We start from the raw sequence: 24,397 nt of genomic DNA on the forward strand, positions 1-24,397 counted from the left end.
TCGCAGTAGATGCCGTCCCACAGACCTTTCTGCGTGCCGAGTGGATCCATCGGCTCTCTTTATCAGGAGGCACAGTAGAAGAGGGGGAGGTGGCATGTTGTTTCCTAGCCGCCGTCACGATGACAGAGTCCAGTCGGAAGAAAAGCCGGGTCAGAATCCGGGGCCCTGTACTTCTTAAGGAGCCGGGAGGGAGCGGTCTTCGTCACCGCAGGAGTGAGAAACAACTCCTCTGCGGACTCTACCAATCCTGGTACTAGAGGCAGTAAGGGTCGAGACAGGTGCTTCTTATGAAGTGTCTCGAAAATCACGGACGTCGTGGGAGTAGGCACCGTCACCGTGATACCCAACTTAGCCACACCCCTCAGGAGAACATCCTGGAATGTGCTGATGTCGTCCACTGGCGACACTCTCGTCCCCGGGGATTCCGACAAAGTCGGTGAGTAGGTTCTGGTCCCGGAAGAGTCAGTGCGGGACCGTGATCTCCGCCTCCTGTGGCGTCGTCGTGATCTCGTTGACGACCTGTGACGACTCCGCGATCTCCCCCTCCGACCGGAGCGAGATCGAGACCTCCTTGGCTTTGGGCGCTCCGCCAGCCTCACAGGAGTCGGCGACTTTGGCCTGGCTGGGGCCCTCGGCCGAGGGGTCCCCTTAGGAGGCATCGGATACCGAGGCAGCAAAGCCGTCCTCGGAGGGATCGGTGGAGGCCTGTCAGCCGGAAGCTGAGGTTGAGGCTGAGGTTGAGGTTGAGGATGCGGTGGAAGTGGAGGCGGGGTGGGAGCCCGCGGAGGTGGTCCCCTGGGCAAGGGAGGAGGGGGCGTAACCAACTTCGGCCTAGAAGGTGTATACACTGCAGAGTACACCGAGCCAGGTGATCCGCCTTCCTTTCTAGGCTGGGGCGATGGAGAATCCCCTATCGGCACCTGGCACCGGCTAGACGGACTCCTGGCGCCAGAAGTCCTTCTGCGCCTCTTTGGCGTCGAAGAACTTCGACCCGACGGCGAGCGTCGGCCCCTCGCCGGCGAGCGTCGGCCCCTCGACGGCGAGCACCTCCTCCTCGATGGCGAACGTCTCTCTCTCGACGGCGAGCGCTGACGGCGACCTTCGCCTCGACGGCGAGCATCTCCTCGACGCCGAACGCCTACGTGACTTCGACGTCCTCCTCGACATCAAGGATCCCCTCGACGACGACCTCCTTCTCTTCGCCGACAGCGAACGGCGGTGTCGCCTCGACGGCGAGCGCCAACGCCGGGCCACCTCTCGCCGTCGATTACTCGGCGACGACGAAATCGTCTTCGGCGATCTAGACGGCGGTCTATTTAGTTCCCTCGACGCCGAGTGTCGACGCCGCTTCAACCCAGAGCCCTGGGGAGACGGGGAACAGACTGCAGTCATCCCTCTCGACGCCTTAGTCGGTGCAATCGACGCCGACGGAGAATGGGGACGTTTGCTGGTCTTCCTACCCCTGGGGAGCCCCCCAGAGGCCTCAGCATGGGCAGAGGAAGCCCCTCCAGACCCACCTTGTGCCTTCAGTCTTCTGTCTTCCAGGCCTTGAAGCCTGATCTTCATCCTATCTCTCAGGGTCCTGCTAGAGAAGCCCTGGCAAAAGTCACACTCCTCTGGGACATGAGAGGAGGGAAGGCAGATGATGCACACCTCGTGTGGGTCCGACTTGGCCTTCTTCCTCGAACACTCTGGGCATTTGTCAAACAATGCAGGCATATTGACAAATAAAGAGTGCACCAAAACACACACAAGGAAGAAACACCAAAGTACTTCAATAAACACACTCAAATAATTTGAAAAAAGTGAAAAAATCACCAATAAACCCTTGAAAAGGTAGAGCTCAATGCTCCACGGTCCTGCTTGCAGGAGCCGGAAAAAAGAACTGAAAGTAAAAGGGACCTGCTGTGCATTCTGGGATACTGAGAGAGTTCTGGAAGGTTCTCTTAAAGGCACAGTATCCTGTTCTGAGCCACATAATGGCAGCCTATGGGGCTTGTCTGTCCACTCCTTCCTCTTTATCATTCCTGAGGGCTTTTCTGGAAAAAGCATGTTTTTCTGTCTGGAAAAACCTGGACAGGCTTTGCTGTTTGTGGATTTTTGGTGGAATTTTTAGTTGAAGTACTGGACAGTGTAGACTGTGGATATAGGCTGCATTATCTGTCTTTAAATTCTCTCTTAAGTGTCTGTGCAGTTCTGCATTTTTTGACACCTTAAGAGATTATTTTTGATTGCTCCGGGGTCCACGCACATGGGCGGGACTATTCACTAGATTATGACTATACACAGAGATCCCCTACTACAGAATTTGTCTTATTTTGAAAACTTCATTGCCAAAACATTAGCTGCAGTGCTGTTTCCAAAATGTTGTTCTCTCCTAGCCCCAATTCTAACAGCTATAGACAGTGTCAGAATGTGAGTCTATATTCAGAGCAGCTATAATAGTGGAAAAAATAAGGATGGTGTTCCAACTTTCATACAACTGTAGCCTATTTGAGGCTATCGATCCAGATACACACCAGCTAGATTAGCAGGCGGGCGAATGGGGCTGTTTAGAGTAGATATTGAGAATCTGTTTTGCAGGAGTGCACAGAATGACAATGCAGCAGTGTGTGTGCTTTATTTTACGCATCACTTATCAAGGCTGTGGCATGTGCTGCAGATTTACAAGCAGCATGGCAAATCCAATAGGTATCACTTCTGCAAAATCTTTTGGTTGTGATGATATATATTTTTTTTATTAAACAATTTTTATTGAACAATATGCACAGCATTTCAGTGATATCATAGTTACATTGCAAGATGGACATTTCCCTTTAATATTCTCAGAGTCATTCTTACATGTCCCGCAGACCTCCTCTAGTACATCCATTCCTCTTCTCCCACCCCTTCCCCAGAACACGCACTTTAGTGGCTCGTTCAGTGTAGACTGTTCAAACACTAGCATCAGAGTCTAAGTCCCCAGGCGGAGGGGGTTCGCATATATTACCTCGGTAGGCATTCCAGCCCCCCCCAAACCTTCTCCCACTTTTTCGGACAGCCACGATGTATGTATACTGATGTGATGATATTTTTAAGCATATTAGACAGCAGCACTAGCTGTTGTGCAGCATGTCTTAAAGTATAAAAAAAAAGAACATCACCACGCTGCGGTCCAAGCTGTTTGCGACACAGCTTTTTTTTTATTAATAAAAAAAATCGTTAAGCCATGATGTATAGCAGCTATTGCCACTGTGCAACATGTCTCAACAAAAGAATTGACAAAACCAATGGATATTGCAGGGGCAAAACATACTGGCTTTGCCAATTCTTGTTAAAATGTGCCAGTCTTGAGTCGGCCTTTTCTCTGGGAAGTCTGGAACCATCAAAAAGCATGTCTATGAGGGGTGCCTGTACGTCTCCAGAAAAAACGTTTTTAAGCACAACATTTTGATCACAACACCTTTTCTCATGGGTATGCGCCTATACAGTCTGTGTAGTTTTAGAGACAGCAATCAAGATATTTAGCAGCGTCTTGTCGGGCATGAATTGTTTGGGCAAAAGAGCTCTTGAATTAATGAGGCATAGCAGGCACGATCTCTCTTACAATATCCCAAAGAGGGTGTGCTTGACTCTCTCCAGGAGACACATCATTCAAAGAACTACGGGTTAAGCTGGCAGAATAGAATCCCCTTTTTTTGTAATGTGTCAATGCGCTTTAGCTCCCTATTAGGCAGGGCAGATGGGAACACATTAGAGCTGATCTTACGAATGGAAGCTTGGATCACCAAGCTCTACAAGTAAGGTGTCAAGTGAGGAAGACTGGGTCTCTGGGGGCTGTGCTCGGTCACCTACCTAGTGGGCAACTGACTGTAGAAGACCACTGCTCCATTCAACATGCCATCAAGGTGTCCTTTAAAGCCTCATCAAATTGTAACAAAGGCTCTGATAGAGCATAGACAGGCTGCAAGATCTTAGTGAACAAGTTGGCTTTGTGTCTCAATAGCTTGAATTTAAAAATTGAGTACTTCTGCAGCTCTGTAGAAAGCAACCAGAAAAAAGACAATTTCCGAAGTGGGGGTATGGGTGGAAACAAATTATTTCAGGAGTCCGAGCCAGCAGTATTTTGTTAATCCAGAAGTCCCTAATCAGTATAATCCGGGGATTGAAAGTTGTCCACCTCCATCATCAATATGTGGAATAGTTTGGAGTCCTTGAACTGTATCTGAATCCAAGCCGAACATGGCCCCCAGTAGTACTGACGTCGAGGAAGGGACTGGGCAACATCCAAGGTGTGAGTCTACACTTTGGTTATTTCATGGCAAGACATCAGCCTAGCATGAGCAGAGACTGGTGCCTCATCCGGTATGTGTGTTGGGACAGAATCTGGAGCTGTCGAAACCAACCTTGGTTTCAGGGCTGGACTGAAGACATGGTCGAGTGACGAGAAGGAGCTGGAAAGAACCCAGACAGTGAGGGTATACAAAAGGTTATTGACATGATCTCAAATGTGCAAATCAACCACAAGGGAGAGGTGTGCTGTGAAGGGTCTGGGGAACAGATGAACTAAAGATGAAGATCTACACAGGAATTAGGAGTTCTGATGACTCAACATCCAACTGAGCTAGAAAACATGTTTATTAAGATTTAAATGCTTTCAGAAACAAAACAGTGGAATGTATTTCCTCTGCTTATTCAGCAAGTGCTCTGAGTTGATAATCTAAGATATGTGCAGTACCTTTGAGAAAAGTGTAATTCTGCTGATGCACTTCCTTACTCAGTCCTATAATAACGGATTGTATGCCTTGCTACCTTGAAGAACCCCTTCCCTGAACTGGACCTGTTAAGTCCTGCTGATGTTTTAGGTGCAGATTCTGAGTGAGAGTTTTCTTAGAGCTTGGAACACTTTTTTATGATGCATAGTTAGGAATCGATCAGGAGCTTAAAGTGACCACTGCCAATCAAACAGGATTATGCAGTTGTAAGAAATGAAGTTCACAAAATCTACAGCACCACAGAGATAATTCATTTTTTTTTTATCAGTCATAGTGTATCCTTTCTTTACCGATCAATCTTCACTTTCAGGGGTGGCATTTTATCCAAGTGCATCCATCTCTCTAAATTCCCTAGAGAGTTGGCCAAATGCAGCAGTTAACTTTATAAAAGGGGATACAGCTATGAAACTATTGGCAAAGAAACAATGAATTACACAATAATATTAGAAGCAGTACTACATTTAAGAATGTAAAGCCTATTAGAAATTTGGTAAACATGCAATTAAGCTTTATTCATTAGATAAATCCAATTTGATTACTAACAAAATATACCATTCCATACAAATATTTCATAGCAACCAAATTAGTAATCCCAATGAAACTACATTATACATTGCGTAATGAAAAAACGTATTAGGAGCCCTCATCACAAAGTTCAAACTGTGTAACCACCAATCCTATTTAAATCTCCTTTTAAGCAGATATCCAGAGAATCTTTACAGTTTCTAATACGATTTTCCTTAAATAATACAGCCAGAAACCGGTCATGTGGCGATTTCAGCTCTAGGCATAATGTAAAAAGGTGTGTCAAAGTTTCTTGGTCCAGCCCAGATAAGCATCACATATGAAACTCCAAGGGCATCTAGAGCACTATCATTCATACAATCATAACTTTATGAAATAGTATTTTCATAAAATTTAAACAAAAGCTTGGCTGCAGTACTGACATCAGATACCTTTGGGTTTTCAGACGAAGTAGTGTTGCATTAAAATGCCAAACTTTGCTAATACCTTCTTATATTTTTGCACAGATTGCTTTGAAACCAAGACCTCCAAAAGTCATACAAATATTACAAGACTTGTAGGTCTATTCAGTGCTTAATTTGCTAAAAATTAAATAAGCGCTAGGGCTCTGCAGCTTGTATCACACACTGCCCCTACCACGCTGCCAAAGAAAGTAACAAAAGTACTAACATTCACACTTCTACAAGTGTTACAATTCGAACTATTTCAGGCCCTCAAAGCTATGAGAATGGCTTGGGCAGCAGGTAATAGTCATTTTTAAAGTTAATAATTAACTGTTGTTGTGGTAATCTCTAAATTACCCAAACAGCGCCACATTTTGGCAGATGATCGAAGGCCCCAGTGCTGGAAATTAAGTGCTGGTGCTGAGCACTGAAAACCACTAGGTCAAATTAAGTACTGGGTCTAGCGACTTGAATAATCTACTACACCCAACTGTAATGTACCTGACCTCATATTGTGTGACACTGGCAAATACTTTATTTCACAGATCCGCCTTTTTCTTCATTATTACATGAGAGCTCCTTCAAATATGCCAGTTCAGCATGAGTGCTGTACAAAAAACTATTTTGTTTGATTTTAATAGACTAAACGTTTGCTCCATGTGTAATAGGAATCTAGCCCACATATAGGGTACAAATAACCCCTGAGCTGCCTCTTAGTTCATTAATTGGTACAAAAGGGGTGGTGATGGACGGAGCATCTGAACCAATCAAACACTCATACCCAGTCAAGAGATCTGGGTTTAATCCATCACCGTTCTTTAGCCCACTCTGCCACCCCAGTTCAAACATGGCCGTATGCAAATCAGTCTGACCCTGTGCCTCATGGGAACAGTCCAGCCCGAACTGCCAAGCCATGCCTTCCCGGGACCAAAAACAAGCTTCCTAGGACCGGTTTCTGGCATTTCAGCAGTCTTCAGCCAGGCTTGCTTGAATCCAGTGGCAAAGTGAGCAAGGGACTCACGTCTGAGCATACCCTGCCAACTTATGGCGAACAAAGCGGTACAAAAGGGGTGGTGATGGACGGAGCATCTGAACCAATGAAACACTCACACCCAGTCAACAGATCTGGGTTTAATCCATCACCGTTCTTTAGCCCACTCTGCCACCCCAGTTCAGACATGGCCATATGCAAATCAGTCTGACCCTGTGCCTCATGGGAACAGTCCAGCCCGAACTGTCAAGCCATGCCTTCCCTGGACCAGAAACAAGCTTCCGAGGTCCGGTTTCTGGCATTTCAGCCGTCTTCAGTCAGGCTTGCTTGAATCTAGTTAAATGTAGATGAATGTCGCACACAGTTTTATATATTTATACAGGATTTGTACGGTATGTGTGCTGCTCTGTATTAATGCCTGCCAAGCATTTTTAATAAACTATGAAAAAAGGCCTAACACCACATGGGCTGTTAGGACTACAGTGCAAACTACTTGGTCTGAATTATAAACATTCATGCAAAACTTTTTTTGAATTCATCAGCTTTATATTCAATATATTTTCAAATGTTAAACCAACAATTCAATTGAATATTCATTTCAACAAATCATATTACACTTGCAATATGCATTTCTGTTCGTATTTCATGAACAACCACCCAATGCATTTCGGGACGTTCTTGTCCCTTCGTCAGGGGTTCTGTTGTAGACTGAAAAAACAAGGAAACAATATATAAACGATGCCTTATCACATGTTTAGAGTAAACAATTATATAACCCTGTCAACCATTAAGCAGTGTATTATTAGCGTTCCTTCATTACACATATAACTTTGGTGTTATTTCATAGTAGACACATAGTCATTAGTAGAAAAGTCAGGACATAAGTACAAATTCGCTATCCATTGTAAATAACAAGTATATTGACTCTCAATCATAGAACCTATACAAAACTAATTTGTTAAACTTTTATCAGTGTGATCATACTTGTATGCCTTGCAGAGATTTGAAAACCTCTGTCTCCATAAGGAGAGTGTGAATAAACCAGTCACTCTATTTACTGAATTTTACACATGTACTTTACACATGTACGTTAAAAAATGCGTGCTCACCTCAACAAAAGAGGACAATCGTCGTGGTTGAGTAACCATGAAATTTTAATTATAGCCGACTATGTTAAGAAACAAGTTTATATTGTCAGCGCCAACGAAGTATATCACCAAAAGTATCGTGTAGCCGATGTTTAAAAAGGCTCACCTCTAACAAGACGAAGTTGTTTCAACCGTCTCGAAGCGGTCTAAAAGTAGTCCGTACCTACAAAAGTAAAGGTAACATCAGTACCTTTAAGAATATAACTTGTTTTTAAATCCGAAGCGACTGACACATACGCTTACCTCTTGAACAAACGGAGACGCCAACAACTAACACGCCTGGCTGATTCGATGATGCACTTCCGTGTCATCATACTCAGTTTATATGCACGACTTCCGGGTGAACATAAAAATTGACGACGGACTATATTTATTATGAGCTAGTGACTCTTACTGATGTAAGAGTACCGCAAATATTGAAAATATATATGTAGTCACCGTTTACTATGTTACAGATATGTCAACTGTAACGTTAAATATATAGAAAAATAATATGAAAACTACTGCTTAAATTATAAACAGAGCGTCATAGTTCAACCTCCTATAACTTTATGCGACGAACAAAAAGCTAAAGTGACATTAATTTCTCATAAATATAAAAACTTATACATGTGTTCTAATCTGAAGAAGTAATTTTTACAAACATGCCTTTTCATTACACATTACTATACAGTTTAATAACGTCAATTCCCAATGTAGATTACCAGCCTGCTATTTACACCTTATGCATTCACAACACTGACATTTTTTTAGTTACAACACTTGATGAATCTTCCTATGTGTTATGATAAACTACTAATGTGTAGTTATATGTGTTTACCTAGTATTATTTGATAAGGATTCATGGTGGCTTATTAGAACTGTCATCAAGCCTGCCTAAACATATTATAAAAAGCAGCTCATTTCCAATTTATCATTTAACCCGGATGGGGTCAAAGTCTGTAATTTTTTAATCCAGAAAGCCTCTCTTCGGAGGAGGGTCTGATCATTATCTCTGCCTTCATATCGAGGTACTACTTCAATGATCTGGCATTTGATTTGCGCAATCGTATGTCTTTTCTCCATCCAATGTGTCGCCAACGGTGATGTGGAATTTTGATTGCGTATCCGGCTCTTATGTTCAGATACTCGAATTTTGAATTTTCTTGTTGTTTTACCTACATACAAAAGTCCACACGGACATTTGATTGAATAGATAACAAAGTCAGTATTGCAATTTGACGTGTGATGTAATGGTATTTTCTCACCTGTTCTGGGATGTAGTAATGTATTGCCCAGTATCATGTTGTTGCAGTTATTACAATTCCAACATTTAGTGGTACCGCGAAAGGATTCTCCTTTTGTCTTTGTTCTTGAAGGACAAGATAAAAATGGACAAGATACAACAATATTGCTCTGAATCAGACATCCATAAAGGTCATTATTCATGCTGTTCAGCAGTCTTAATTCGTATTGTGAAAAATAAATTCTTAAAACATTCCCAGCACACGATAGCTGACACGTGTTTCGTCTTTTGCTTAGACTTTTTCAAGGCATAAACATCAAAAACAATCAGGCGAGTATCGAGAACGGATAGTGTCTGTTCTTGTGTAGCAAAGTGTGTGCAAGAACCCCGGTACAGATATTTGTAAAACCAGCTCGGCTCCAAGTGTCCAAAAAACGTCACAAGCAAGATCCTAATATCCGGCACTGGATCTGGCAGGTCCAATATGTTTCAGAGCTGCACGTAAGCAACCATCAGGCCAATAAAGTGGGTCAACGCCGTGCCTTCAAGTATTGATAGCAGAGTCTGTTCCTATAGCACCCAATCTTTTACACATCCGACTGCCCACATTCTACGTGGTTCGTAACTAGTCACTGGACCCTCATTAACGATTCTACTGTGTGCGATGATTCAGAAAAGGGGGTGGTGATGAACAGAGTGCCTGAATTAAGCAGACCACTCTTACCCAGTCCAAAGATCAGGGCTTGATCCATCACCGTTTTTTAGCTCACTGCACCATCCCAGCTCAGAACTTGGCTATATGCAAATTAGTCTGTTCCTGTCCCAGTGCATGATGGGAACAGGGCAAACCAAACTACCAAGCCAATTCTTGTACTGGGAAGGAAACAAGCTTCCGGGGACCGGTTTCTGCCATTTCAGGCGTCATCGGCCCGGCTTGCTTGAATCCTGATGGTGCAATGAGCAAGGGACTCACATCTGAGTATACCCTTCCACGCTTATGGTGGACAAAATGATTCAGAAAAGGGGGTGGTGATGATCCGTTACCTTATACACAATCAGCTCTTCAGCAGTCTCTTCTTGAAAGTTCCTTTTACTGCGACCCTTAAGATGCAACCGTAGTATGTTGCAACCATCAAAGTTAAAGTGTGTCAGTCGATCCGCGTATCTTCATAGTCACGAGATAAATTACTTTTTCTTGATGTACTGTTTTGTCTTTTCTGGTTCTCAAAAGAGAACTTTATAATCCTTGTGCCTAGGTCTTTTAATTCCATTTTGAGTATCGATCATCTTGGATTTCTGTCCCGGACCAGTGGCACAGGCACTTTGCTGTTTTGCTCAATCTTTCTCTCCAAATCCCCCTGAGGAGAGTTGTCCCTGCCCTCATACCAGCAGAAAGAGTATAATAATGATAGAAGTACACCACAAGTTACAGCAAACTAACTATTCTGCTCAAACAGGCAGTATTTTTGCAATATTTTCAGCTTTAGCATTTTTCATTAAGTGCTTTATATGTTTGGGACACAGGACATTTAGCTGTTTCCAGGATAGAGTGACAACTGGAGACTGATGAAAAATGAATGAGCAAGTTAAAAGGATTCATATTTAACTTAAAATATCAGTAACATTTTCCAACCCTCAAGTACACTGTTAATGACGGATGCTTCATTCTTTCTGGTGGAAGGGGCATACCTTTGGGAGAATACCATAACATCAGTATATTCAAGAGAAGATTAAGGCCACTCATAGGTTTTGCTAAAACAACATGATATTGGCATAAGCCATTTGTTCCATGTCAAGAGTCTCCCATAACAATCTATTTCTTCTTCTTCGCTAAAGAGTTGAGAGGGGAAACTGGTAAAGATGATTCAAGTTCAGTTAGAAATGATGGAAATAGAGCTCCTGATGCAAAACCTTACAGGGCCGGAGAATAAACAGAGGCTTCAGTAGAGAAGCTCTTCGCTGCTTTGAGAGTGTGCAACAGAAGTCACACTGCTGAGTCCCAAGAACTTCCACTTTTGAATGTGCAATTATGATGGTACCCTTCTTATGGTGTACTTGGTGTACTTTATTGATGTGCTAGTTTACCCTATACCGGAGAAGCTGCAGCCAAGAGATATAATTGAGTCTTTGTTTTATAGAAACACTCCACTTCCGAAAGCCTGATAGTGGTTTATCAGAAGCAATATATATTTAATCTGTTGCACAGATAAATTAATGCCTGTAACAAATATGTATAGTTAAACTCATCAGAATGAAAAAAAAGTCATGTGATACAATATGTTAACCGTTTTGATCTACAATACCCAGAGAGGGTGAGTAGGGAGTAAGTAAGAGTATGAATGTGAGCAAGTGCGTCTCCCCATATGACAAAAATCTGTGGAGACTTAAAATTAAGGTTAAAAAAAGCACTTACAAAATGTCTCAGTACGAGGAAGGATGGGAGCCAATTAAAAAGCCCTTTAGGGTTGTTCCATAGTCCTGGTGTTAAAACGAGCTTAGGCACCACAGAACATCCTAGAATGTATGTAGGCACTGCCAGTAAGCCCCCACTATTCTATGCCAGCCACGGACTATGGACATTTTTGGGAGGATGCTACAGGACACAGAACTCTGGAGTTTGACAGCAGGATTTCAGGGTAAACATAAGTTAGCAGAGATTCAAGCTCAGCTAGCCCCCATATGGGTTCATGAGTGCTGAGATCTTGATGTGCCACATCTTTGTGGAAGATGGGGATGTATCTAGCTGCAGAGGATCTTGAAAGCAACCTAGAAACTGACAGTGGTAAGTGGCCTTGCATCGATAATGGACTCCTAACAGCAAAAACTGTGTACATTTTTACCACACAAGAGGTCTCATCACCCACATTATGCCGAGCTAAGCCTACTGCTACTGAAAGAAAGCCCTGAACCTATCTTTAGGAGAGGGCTACTTCAGGAGATCCGTGGAGATATCGTTCGAGCTTCTACCAAAATAGACCCCACCTACTATGACTGTTCGTACTTTTCTAACTAGAGCAATAACTTATGTGTTTGCAGATTATAAGCAATGACAAAATTCAATATTTTTGTCATTGCAGAGTTGGGACGAATTCACATAAGTTTGCATTTTCTTCCTTTGACGGACAGGTATTGGGTGCTAAATACATTAAGTTGTTCCTATTTTGCCATTTGATTCCCATAGAAGATCAGCTGTTTCCGTGATCGTGTTGTAGGTAGCTATTCAGAAAGACTATTCAAGGAGGTAAGAAACACAACAATATCAGAACAGAGCCAGGTCACGGTTAAATGGTCAGTGACTGAAACAGGAACAGAACAAGTTTGATCAACAAAACATGAAGGGAACAAAAAAAACACCTACTTGCAGATACTGAGAGAGCTGGAAAAGTTCCTGAGAGTACATACTGGGAGTGTTAGCAGCAACCTGAGAAATAGAATTGTGAAATTAGAATCTTAACTCTGTTAATAATAATCAAGTAAATTAACAGACACGGTCACAAAAAGACATCTGCGTTTTAATGACATTCAAAATTAGCTGTCTACTGTAATTTTCAATTCCAATTCTAACCACAACTATTTAGAAGGTTGAACATACAATGTCGCCATTTCCATATCCTCGCATTTTAACCTCTACTTTATGACAGGGTCGTCACATCAAGTAACACAATACTGTAAGCTTTATTTAACTGACAGAAAACCTGTAGCAATGGGATTTCTGTGGGCACACAGAAAACTTGTGACCGGGAAAACTGTTCTTTCATTAATAAAGTTCCTGGGAAAATGGGTCTGGGTAATAGTTTCATGAGCATGATTCCAGTAACTGGTCAACTATAAATATTTGTCATGGGAAGGATGTCCACTGACAACGATTTTCTTTTGATTTACATGTTAACAGTGCGAATAGCGTCCAGGCAGACATCAGTTTGTTACAAATAATAGAGAGGATAGAAGGATTGTGTCAACTAAAATATAAAGTAACTTGAGTAGGGTGTTTACGACAATTGGGGAGAGCAATATAAACTAGCATTAGGAAAGACTAAGCCTTGCCTATGCAAGAGCTATTGGCTTTACCAATTTTTTTTAGACATGTTATACATGGCTAAAAGTTAGCGGCGTAGAGGAGAGTGGTGTGGAGTGGTGCAGAGTAGGGTCGAGAGTTGCGGTGCAGAGTCGAGAGTTGCGGTGCAGAGTCGAGAGGTGGGGTGCAGAGTCGAGAGGTGCGGTGCAGAGTCGAGAGGTGGGGTGCAGAGTCGAGAGGTGGGGTGCAGAGTCGAGAGGTGGGGTGCAGAGTCGAGAGGTGGGGTGCAGAGTCGAGAGGTGGGGTGCAGAGTCGAGAGGTGGGGTGCAGAGTCGAGAGGTGGGGTGCAGAGTCGAGAGGTGGGGTGCAGAGTCGAGAGGTGGGGTGCAGAGTCGAGAGGTGGGGTGCAGAGTCGAGAGGTGGGGTGCAGAGTCGAGAGGTGGGGTGCAGAGTCGAGAGGTGGGGTGCAGAGTCGAGAGGTGGGGTGCAGAGTCGAGAGGTGGGGTGCAGAGTCGAGAGGTGGGGTGCAGAGTCGAGAGGTGGGGTGCAGAGTCGAGAGGTGCGGTGCAGAGTCGAGAGGTGCGGTGCAGAGTCGAGAGGTGCGGTGCAGAGTCGAGAGGTGCGGTGCAGAGTCGAGAGGTGCGGTGCAGAGTCGAGAGGTGCGGTGCAGAGTCGAGAGGTGCGGTGCAGAGTCGAGAGGTGAATCATGCCACCCACCGGTGGATGAGGGAATACGTCCAATAAAAGGGAACCCACCCTCCTCCCTCTTTTTTCTTTGACCCAGGGTGGCCTGTTTCTGTGTCATATTATATTAGAGGGGAGTCGCCTCCTGCGTTGGTAAATCTCAGGCCTTCTGTGTTTTTACTTATGATCTAATGAAAACGATAACTTAGGCCCTCATGTTCTGCCACTAGTAGACCTTTCTTTACATGCACCTTAAACAAAAGTGTGCACTGAGCATGGAGGGGCACAGGTTTTGCATATCATACCTGTTGAATTTTGGGGTTTCAGCTTTGATTTTTACAACACTAAAACTACCCTTTTACTGTGTTTTTTTCAGATAATTTCTGGGTTTTTAATATTCTACACTCACCTGCTACACTACCAATTCTCCACAGCCGTCCACCTTACAGAGCAGGGTCTTACCTCAGGGGGCAGTCTGGCACCCAGGCTCTGCAGCAACCAGCTGGCACATCCTATCAGAGTCTTAACCCAACAATGGCCTTGAATGGGTTAATCTTGTTTTATTGTAATTAAAATTCTCGATTTTTATGAAAGCATGACTTTAATTGCATATGTGGGATAAACGTATCTATTAACGAATACAAAAGGTCAGCCAAAGGCTGTGCCCAAGGAGGGTTGGTTGCAGGGACATGTCAAGTTTCTGTAATCTGCAGAGACAAAAATTTCCAAGTTACAGCGCTGCCCCTCGACCAAAGCATTAAAGGACATCCGCACCATGAATTTAACCACCTCACCAGAATTGACCCATCAATGGGAAAGAGCCTGGAAAAGCTCTCTGACCCAAAGCTCACTACCATTAACACAGAGCCTCCCACCAGAAGGTCCTTGGGCCTCACTCCCGCTTTTCCTCCTAGGTGGTTGACAGCAGCAGTCTTGTCTGAGGGGACTTGCACAATAGGGAGGGAAAAACGTCTTTAGGGCTTAGCAGATGTTTCTCAGCTCCAGAATGTTGATGTGCAGTTGGTGCTGGGTAAGAAACCAATTTCCTCGCTCCATCATCTCTTCCAGGTGACAGCTCCAGTTAAAAAAAAAGGAGGTACCTGACAAAGGAGAAATTTATCTGTAGAGGACAAATTGTGGCTCACCGAGAGGTTAGAAAGACACATACATTATTCAAGATCCTGACGGAACTAGCTGAAGATCTCCACTCCTGCAGAGTGAATTTACTGATGCCGAGACCACTGCTATCTGAGGCACTTCTCAGGAGACTTCAATGTGGCAAGGAGCATACATGAGCTCATAAAATCAAAGGAATCTCAAAGTCCGGTACTGATGCAGATGCCCTGTTGCTTTGACAGAAGGTCCTCCATGAGGGGTACCCCGATAAGTTAAGCAGATTGGGATATCATGCACTCTGTACCCAATCTGGAGCCACAAGAATATCTTGGGCCAGGTCAGCCTTGATCTTCTTGAGGACTCAAAGCAGTAGTGGTATTGACAGAAAGGCATACAGAAGTCCTGAGGTCCACTCAAGGTGGAATGAGTCTCTGACCAAGAGCCGCACAGAATCTCCAAAGTACAGAAGTGCTGACTTTACACGTTCTCTGCGGTGGCTAACAGATCGAGCCAGAGTTCTACCCATTCTTGGGAGAGGCCTTAGGCCATCTCTGGGTGTATCTGCTGTTTGTAATCTGCAAGGCATCGATAACTGAGCTCATATACCCTGGAGTTCAGAGAGCCATCCGGGTGCTGCCCAGATAGGTAAATGTCTAGGGACCTGCAATCAAATCCAAAACCGCAGAGCATCATGACAGGGCCCACGACTCCACACGACCTTGTTTGTTGCAATACCACATGGGGGCGGCGCTGTCCATGAGCTCCTGTGCCAGACTCCCCTTGATGGAAGGAAACCTTTCAAAGCCAAGCGGATGACTCTCAGCTCCAGGAGATTGATGTGGAGTTGAGACTCCCCCAGAGACCAGAGTCCTCCGAACTCCACCTCACCCAGATGGAAGCCCCAACCCAGTAAGCTCTGGTGGGGAAGGGAGAGGGATCTGCCAATGACCCAGTCGCGGTCCGTCAGCCACCACTGTAGATCTTGTGGAGTCCCCTCCCATTTCTGGACCATATTCTGTGCTCACTGAAACTTCAAATCCCACCTTAGAGCCCCTATGTGCCATTGGGCATGCTTTATTAGCAGAATGCAGGAGGCCATGAGACTGTGCAAACTAAGTCAGTCTCAACAAAATCCAGGCTAGAGTCCCATATGTCAGAATCATAACCTGAATGGACATGCCATAGGTGGCATCGATCAGCTCCGTGTTGACGTCATTAGTGACACTACGAGGGCATGGCCAAGCGGTCCATCATGGCAGACGCGTCTTAGCTTGGCACACGTAGCCGCGCCATAATCCTTCATAATCTTGCCAACAAATCCTGTGTCCTAGCCATAATATTCTGTGGTGCTGCTACCCGATACCCGGGGATACGACCCGAGCCCTCGGAGGGGGGAACAGACTGCAGCGAAGCTGAGCTTGGGCGACCTGACGACGAGGTGTTCGGTGCGACCTGCACTGAACCTGGAGTGGTGCAGTGACGATGGATAGCCGCTTATCGCCAAACTTGGGTCGTGGTCCTGACCCCGCCTGCAGTAGCGGCTGGGGGTATGCTGGGTGGAGGGAGCTGCTTTGAGCCCCGCGGTGGGGTGACCTGGCTGCAGTGCCTGCCCTTGGCCGCAGCTGGGGTCGTGGCGGCGGGCAGGGCACCGCCGGGGCCTGTGTCTCGTATGTGCTGCCGGAGGCCCTGGAGCCACTCTCGCTCAGCACGCTAGGGCGGATGCCGGCTGTGGATTTCCTCAATCCTCCCCTGGCGGGTGCCGCTGCAAACAGCAGAAGTGGAGTAGGTGAGGAGCGGAGGGGCCCGAGGAACAAGACGGCACAGAAGGATGATTCATTGGAGGGAATAGTGGCACCCATTAGAGGCTGGGGCGAGGTCCTGCTTAGGGAAGTGGCTGGGCTTGGCCCCGGTGGGGCTTGCTGGTAGGACCAGCCCTTGATGCAAACACTACCCCTGAAAAGGCTTGAGACCTCAGCACCCTACGATCTACACCAAGACGCCTGCACTGCCCTTCCCCGATACCTCCTAAACTGCCCCATGTCTAAAGGCCAAGCTTCTGGCCAGGACTCAAAACAGAGCACTTTGGATAAATATACTGGAGGAGCCACCAGTCACACGGCCCTAGTGACACCCCTAGTGACACCCCTACAGCTATACTAGATAATGCAGCGCTTCTTGCGGCGATCACACAATCAAGGGCTACGCTGGACGCTAAAATTGATGCGGATATCATGCTATTGCAGTAGGACCTTCGCAATGCAGTAGAACATGTGACAGAGGTCGAAAACAGGATATATGGAGCAGAAGACGCCATCACAGAACTAAAAGGCAAAGTTCGTACCCAAGAGGGACTCACTTGAGGGCTGGCTACACAGGTTGAAGATGCAGAAGAGAGAGCCTGTAGTAACAATTTGCAATTTGTGGGGTTCCCCGAGGGGTGTGAGGGCTCGAACATGTGAGCGTTCTTAGACCACTGGCTCAAATCCTGAATATCAGACGATGCCCTGTCCTCTTGTTTCATGCTTGAACGTGCTAAACGAGCACTAGTGGCCAAGCCTCCCTGCCCCGTGCGGATCCTCAACTACCACGACTGGGATGGGATCCTGAGACAAGACGTGGTCAAAAGTCCCTAATCTTCAAGTCCCAACCGATAATGATTTTTCCTGACAATACCAAATCAGTACAACAGAGACAGTCATTCACTGCTGCCATAGCGCACCTCGGTTAACTGCAAACATCCTACATGCTGCTCTTCCTAGCCCGACTCAGAGACCGCTATAAAAACAGCACATTGTTCTTTGACACCCCTGAGGAGGTCTTTCAATGGTCAGACAAACGCCTATCGGTCAGGGCCCGCACACCACTGCCTTGAGCCTCTGACCCATCATCCGGGGACCACGCCTACAACAGACTAAAGTCTCCAAGGACAAGCGGTGGCACTGTTCAAGATCATCCTGGCGCTCTCGCGGGGACAAGCAACTTGGCACCCTGAAGGCGGATTCGTAAATCGCAATAGATCTGCACCTAGACACGCAAAGTCCACTATGAGGCAAATCATCTACTTACTGAATCAAGTACTGACAACGACAAGGGTTACTACATAGAAACTGTTCTATGTCACAGGTCACAAGGGCATACGATAGGGATGGGACCTCTGGGGAACTCTTGGACTGCATCAGCCCTCATCTCCGGTTGGGGTGAGATCTGTATACTTTCCGCTGCAGATACTTCAGTGTTCTTTGAGGTATTGGTGTGGGGATGGGTGGGGGAGGGGTTGTGGGGGTGTTACTGTTCCGGTTTTGGCTTGTTTTATTAGTTCTATGCGACCAAAGTATGTCACTCACTAGTGTTACCTGCGTAACAGTTGTCATTAACGCTCACTTCACTTCTAATGATATAACTTCTTAATAATGCTGTTCCACCCGGAGCGAAAAAAGTGGTCTCTTGGAATGTTCGGGCCTCCTCGACAAGATCAAGCGGGGGCAATTTTTAAATACACAAAGCACTTGGGGGCAGATGTCCTGTTTTTGAAAGAAACTCACTTATTGGGGGCTTGTACGCTGTGCCTCGGCCCCTATGGCTACACATAAGTATTCTATTCAGGTTTTACCAGAGGGTCAAGGGAGGTTGCTATAATAATTAATCGCAGAATTCCGTACTCACACATGCATACATGGGCTGACAGGTTGGGCCGATACTTGCTTATCCATGACACAATCTGGGGAGAACTCATAGTTGTAGGCAGCATATACACCCCTCCACCCCTCAGCCAGGCATTTACAGAGCGCCTCATCGATACTTAGAGTTTATTACCTGATGTACTGTAACTAGTGGGGGGGAGACTGGAACGATATGCTAGACCCCGACCGGGACAGATGTCGCCCTACTATGTCACATCACACGCCAAGGGAGTCTAGGCTGGAGCCCTTAATACAGACACTGGGCTGTGTAGACCCATGGAGGACCTTTCATTCTGCAGACACTAGTTAAACGTATTTCTCAACGGTACACAGATCCTCCTCCAGATTAGATTATATATTCATTACCAGGGCCCACATCCCCAGAGTGGCAGGGATAGAGATCCTGCCCAGATGCCGGTTAGATCACTCCCCAGTCAAAATCCAGCTACAAATAGGCCCAAGGCATTCTGTATTTCATTGGCGAATGTCGCCTTGGCACCTCCATAACACGGACTACAAAACGAATCTCCACGCAGCTTTGCTTCAATATTTCTCTTTCAACGCAGAATCAGAACCCTCTGCCTCTATCCTTTGGGAGAACATGAAACCCACCATCCGCGGGTTTGATATTAGCCAATGCACGGCCGCCAGATTAAATCAACCCTAATACAAATCGAAGCCCAGATACTCACATCTGAGAGTGCCGCACAAAAGACTGATGGCAACAGTGCTCACAGACAACTGGCGGCACTGCAGAAAAGATACCCAAGCCTCCTTCTTGACGAGACTAAACATGCCTGGCAGGCCTCGCAGGGCAGGATTGACCAAACATGGGGATAAATCTGGGAAACTATTACCAAGACTGTGCCAGTATTCTCTCAAACCGGCAGAAATACCCATACCTACATCATCCACAGCAGAGACGATATCAAACCCCACATCTATTGCCAAGACCTTTGCTGAATTTTACAGCTCCCTCTACACCAAGCATGAGGATATAGCAGAATCCCAGATAGAGAATTTCTTCCAGGATATCCCACCCAGGGCACTGTGATACCGCTCGGGATTTTTGACTATCCCATCACACTCGAAGAATTAATATCGGCTGGGACCAAACAGGTTCCCAAGTGAGTTCTTCAAAGCTATCACATCTATACTTGGTATAGATTACTTCAGGACCCTTGATGAAGGCATCCAAAAGAAAATCCTGTCACCAGACTGAAGACACGCGGAAATTGTGGTCTTCCTTAAACCACCCCCCAGACCTCTGTTTGTCCAATAGGCCGATATCTCTTCTAAACTTTGAAGCTAAGCTCTTAGCCAAAGTACTGGCAAACCGATTGATCCCGCACCTCACAGACATGATCCACCCAGACCATGTCGTAAAGATGGACCCTACCTAACATCCGTAGACTCCATAACGCCCTTGCTGACGTTGACCACCTAAACAGACTAGCCGCCATGCTCTTGGTAGACATGGATAAGACATTCGACTCCGTGAGTTAGACCTATATGTTCATTTTATTGAGGCACTTAAGCATGGGTCTCGCCTCATGGCATTGATTAGACTATTATACCAAACGTTACGGCATCCGTCCGGGTGGCTAGAACTACATTGCCCCACTTCCCTATCCACTGGGGCACCTGTCAGAGGTGCCCCCTTTCATCTCTGCCATTCACCCTGGCCATTGAGACTCTAGCAGCCTGGGTAAGACGTGACGCACCCTAACGCAGGTTCAAGTGGACTCTGGACATATCGGTCCAGATAGCATTATATGCAGACGACATCCTATTCTTGACGGATCCTAACCAGACGGGGCCCCAAACACTCTGGTCATGTAAATTTCTAGCGAGACGTCTGGCCTATACATGAACCCTACTAAGTAGGCTATTCAGAGGGTCGCTTGGGAGTGGGCAATGGGCAGACGGCCTGACGCCTGCAACGCAAGGATTCACTTACCAGGGCATCTTTGTATCTGATTGCCAAACACTTTCCGGGGGAAGGGGGGTTAATCTTGAAATCACGACCATCAAAGCTAAGATGAAAACATGGCCGTCACTTCCACTCTCACTCTATGAAAGGTCAGCCATCTTCAAGATGGTCTCCTTACCAAAATATTGCTTTACCAATTACAATCTCACCCTTATCCGATTCCCATGTCCTGACTCCAGCAAATGAATGCAACCTTGGGTCAATTCATGTGGGGGGATAGCAAGGCCAGGGTCGCCCTGCGCACAAGTATTCAATCTACTTACTGCGGCGGTATTGCCACTGCGGACATACACTCCTACTATGCAGCAGCACAACTGCAGGTCCTAAACGAATGGTGGTACGGGCTTAGGGACGTACCCGAATATAAGATCGAACAATGGATTATGGGAAAATCATCCCTATACCCACTCCTGTACAGCAGATCAGCCCCTAAGGGCCTCCCCCCGCAAAACAGGTGGGGATCATGACCTGGCGACATACGCTTCGTCATATAGGTTGGTTAGACCCCGTTGAGGCGAAATCGCTTAATCCCTCAGTAGTGGACCTTCAGGCGGCTGGGAACGTATCGGAATTTCCACCCTAGGGGATGTTATGAGGGGCCAAACACTGAAGTCCTTTCAAAACCTACAAAAGGAGTTCTTCATGCCCCACTCCCAATTCTACAAATAGATACAACTATGGTACGCCTTGCAGTCTTACATTAAGGGTCCAACTGCCCTACTCGAGTTCAGTCCACTAGAAGGCAAGCTCCTAAAGTCTCTAAAATTTAACAAACCCTAGTGACGAACTACCCCACAACCCTTGCTACCCTACAGGCCTGAAGGAACATGGATATTGGACCTATAGATGACAGCTGGTCCGAATCTCTCCAATCACCACGCGGAGCAGCAATCTCCACCCGCCTCCCCTGTATTCAGTTCAAATACTTACATTGGTGTATTACACTCAACATAGATTGTGGCAGGCAGGGCAGATTGCCTCCCCTCAGTGCCTTTGCTGTCAATCCCGAGGATGGCACCTTCCTACACACAAATTGGACGTGTCCCACTCTTGATCGGTTTGGCGGGGGTACTTCAAAGTCTATTTGGAGTACTAGCATGGGACATTCCTCGGTCTCCCAAACTTACGCTTTTCTATTGCACAGACGAAATTAGGGGTAATCATTACAAAAGACATTTGTTATTTTTGGGTCTTACCCTCGCAAAACGGGACACAGCCAAACACTTGAAGGCTGATACTCCTCCTCATGTATCGACGTGGAAAGTGGGCATGAAGTATGTAATGGAATTAGAACAACCGGTCTTCATAGCCCGTGGTTGCCCACTGAAGCACACCAAAATATGGAAGAGGTGGGCCACTTATAGGAACATTCCCTTGCAGAGACACAACCCGGTGGATGGTCATCTAATGAATGAAGTCATAGCATTTCAATAGAGGTTGAGAGTTTATATCAATATCACACCCATGTATTAGTGACCCAAGTACTTAAGACTAGAACGAACGAGACCAGGCGAATATTTGGGATTCGTTTGATGCAGTTGTTTTTTGTTTTAGGACTGTAATCCAACGATACTTGATTAGATGTGGTCAGCAATTTTCCTCCTATACACTTATTCGATTAACATGTCATTCATTTTATGGAAACCTTCTATTGACCTGTACAAACTCAATAAAACATGTCACCCCCAAAAAACCAGAGAAGTGACATTGCATTGCCTTCATAAGTACCACCCCGGAGCACTGACATCAGTTTCTTTTGTCCATGCCAAAAACCGGAACCATGTCATACCCAATGTACCAGTGGTGATCAGTGGGCAACTTGACATTTCTGGAGCTGGCTGGAACGCTAGGACATTTTCCTAGTTGTTCAGCATCTGACTAGTTCTTTGAACACCAGGGCAGACCAGCTCAGCCGAAGGTGCCCCATGGACCACGAATGTCATCTGCAACCGGAGGTGGCATGCACTCTTTGTCTAAGTGGGGCAAGCCTTGGCTCGATCTTTTCACCTCTGCCTAGAAGCTCAATGTCATTTCCGTGCACTGGAGTTTCCAAGGTGACTCTTGTTTAGAGTTGTGTTTAGTATTGAGTAGAGTTCAGGACTCTTGTATAAATTTCTGCCGATACCACTACTGCTAGAGCCCTCAAGAAGATTCGGACTGACCGAACCCAAGTCATACTAGTGGCTCAATATTGGGCTCAAATGGTGTGGTATCCAGATTGCCAGAGCTTGAGAGTTTGCTCCTTTGATCAGACTGAACCTTCAGGAGGACCTTCCCTTGCAGCAACAGGCCCGGGTGCTACACCCAAACCTGCGTACTCTTCAACTTTATACATGGATATTGAGTGGCAGCAATTGAGTGTTGAACCCTACTCCCAAACTTTATGGTGTTATTTTGCAGGCCAGGCATCCTTCTATTAAGTTCATCTATACCTGTCGTTAGGACAAGTGACCTCCAAATCCAACGTTACCAGTCAGTCTCCGGGTTGCAGAGTAGACAAAACCTGGGTAAAGGTGAGCATTTTGAGCGGTAACTGGGCAGGTGTCGACCCAGTGCTGGGAAACTCTGGGTAGTGTGGGTGGGCCTTGATGCTGGCTCTGTAGGTGGAGTGCAGAAGCGGGGGCTTAGAAGCACGAGGTCAAATGGGTCAAGCAGAAGAATGCTTCAACAACTTCTTGTGCTTCTTAGTCTTGCCCAACTCTAGAAAGGAAGTCTTGGATCTTAAAGACCACCATTCATGGGGACAACTTATGGACCGCCATGAAGAGCGCCCATGGGAACGAAATTGGGAGCGAGACGGAGCCGCCTTCTGCCGCACCGCCCGGAGCTTCATCGCACAGTCGTGGATGGCTTTCAGGAGCATGGACTAGCAGTTGGCACAGGCCTTGGGGTCGTGTTCCAATCCCATGCACAAGAGACAAACCAGGTGGGGAGCCGACATTGACAATCCCCACAAGGCTTCAAACCAGAGTGTTTCGGCATGTCCCTAGCAGAGAGAGCAAGCTATTAAAAAAAAAAGAAAAAAGCTATTCAACAAAAAGTTGACCATAAGGTGATTGAGGTAGCTCTCTGGATCAGCGTAATTGGTGCGGTAAGAAAGGAACTGATGTCACTATGGCGGGGTGGCGTGTATGAAGGCACTGCAACATCAGTCCTGACACGCAGCTGATCTACGCCACCCACAAGTGGGCAGAGATAATGCTCAAGATTTTCAAGGTCCTGTCTGCAGTATAGGGGAAAGTCTAAAGTGAGGAATCTGCAGTTAGAAGCCTTTATCAGATATCTTGGACTCGCTGCTCTAAAGGATAAGTGCAGAATCACACTGTGTCATGAAAGAGTGTCTGAGAGGGTCAGGTATGACAGTGAACTCAAGCGATTACAGATGGTCCACTGTAGTCCGACACAGGTGATAAGTGCTTGAAGTGAGCCCGCCTTCAGGAGCCAGTCATCAAGGTGGGGGAAGACTGGAAGCCCAGAACTCCACAGATAAGCTGCAGCCACAGCCATAACTTTCATGAACACCCAAGGGGCACTGGTAAGGCCGAAAGGAAGCACAGCAAAATGGAAATGCTTGAGGTCCATTGTGAGTCGCAGGTAACGTCGGAGTCAGCAGGATGGAGATGCGGAAATAAGTCTTGAAGGTCCAGCACTACCATCCAGAGTACAGGGCAAAGAGAACCTGAGCCAACATGAGCATTTTGGATTTCTGTTTCCTCAGAAAGTGATTGAGGTGGTGCAGATGTCCTCAGTCTTTTTTGGGCACTAGAAAGTAACGGGAATAAAAACCAAGCTCTACTTATTGTGCAGGCTCACTCTCAATGGC

The 24,397-nt window shown here is 46.1% G+C and overlaps 1 protein-coding gene across 8 annotated transcripts in view; it reads right to left on the minus strand.

Annotated features, from left to right (window-relative positions):
• Positions 1–24,397, minus strand: part of SLMAP (sarcolemma associated protein) — a 1,084,481-nt gene that overhangs the window by 779,603 nt on the left and 280,481 nt on the right. For all 8 annotated transcript variants that reach the window (XM_078661565.1, XM_078661566.1, XM_078661561.1 and 5 more), the window contains exon 5: positions 12,445–12,507. In XM_078661565.1, coding sequence (XP_078517691.1) covers positions 12,445–12,507 — 63 coding nt within the window. The remainder of the gene's footprint in view (positions 1–12,444; positions 12,508–24,397) is intronic.

This window comes from Lissotriton helveticus, chromosome 9 (genome assembly GCF_964261635.1).
Source record: "Lissotriton helveticus chromosome 9, aLisHel1.1, whole genome shotgun sequence".
NCBI lineage: Eukaryota > Metazoa > Chordata > Amphibia > Caudata > Salamandridae > Lissotriton > Lissotriton helveticus.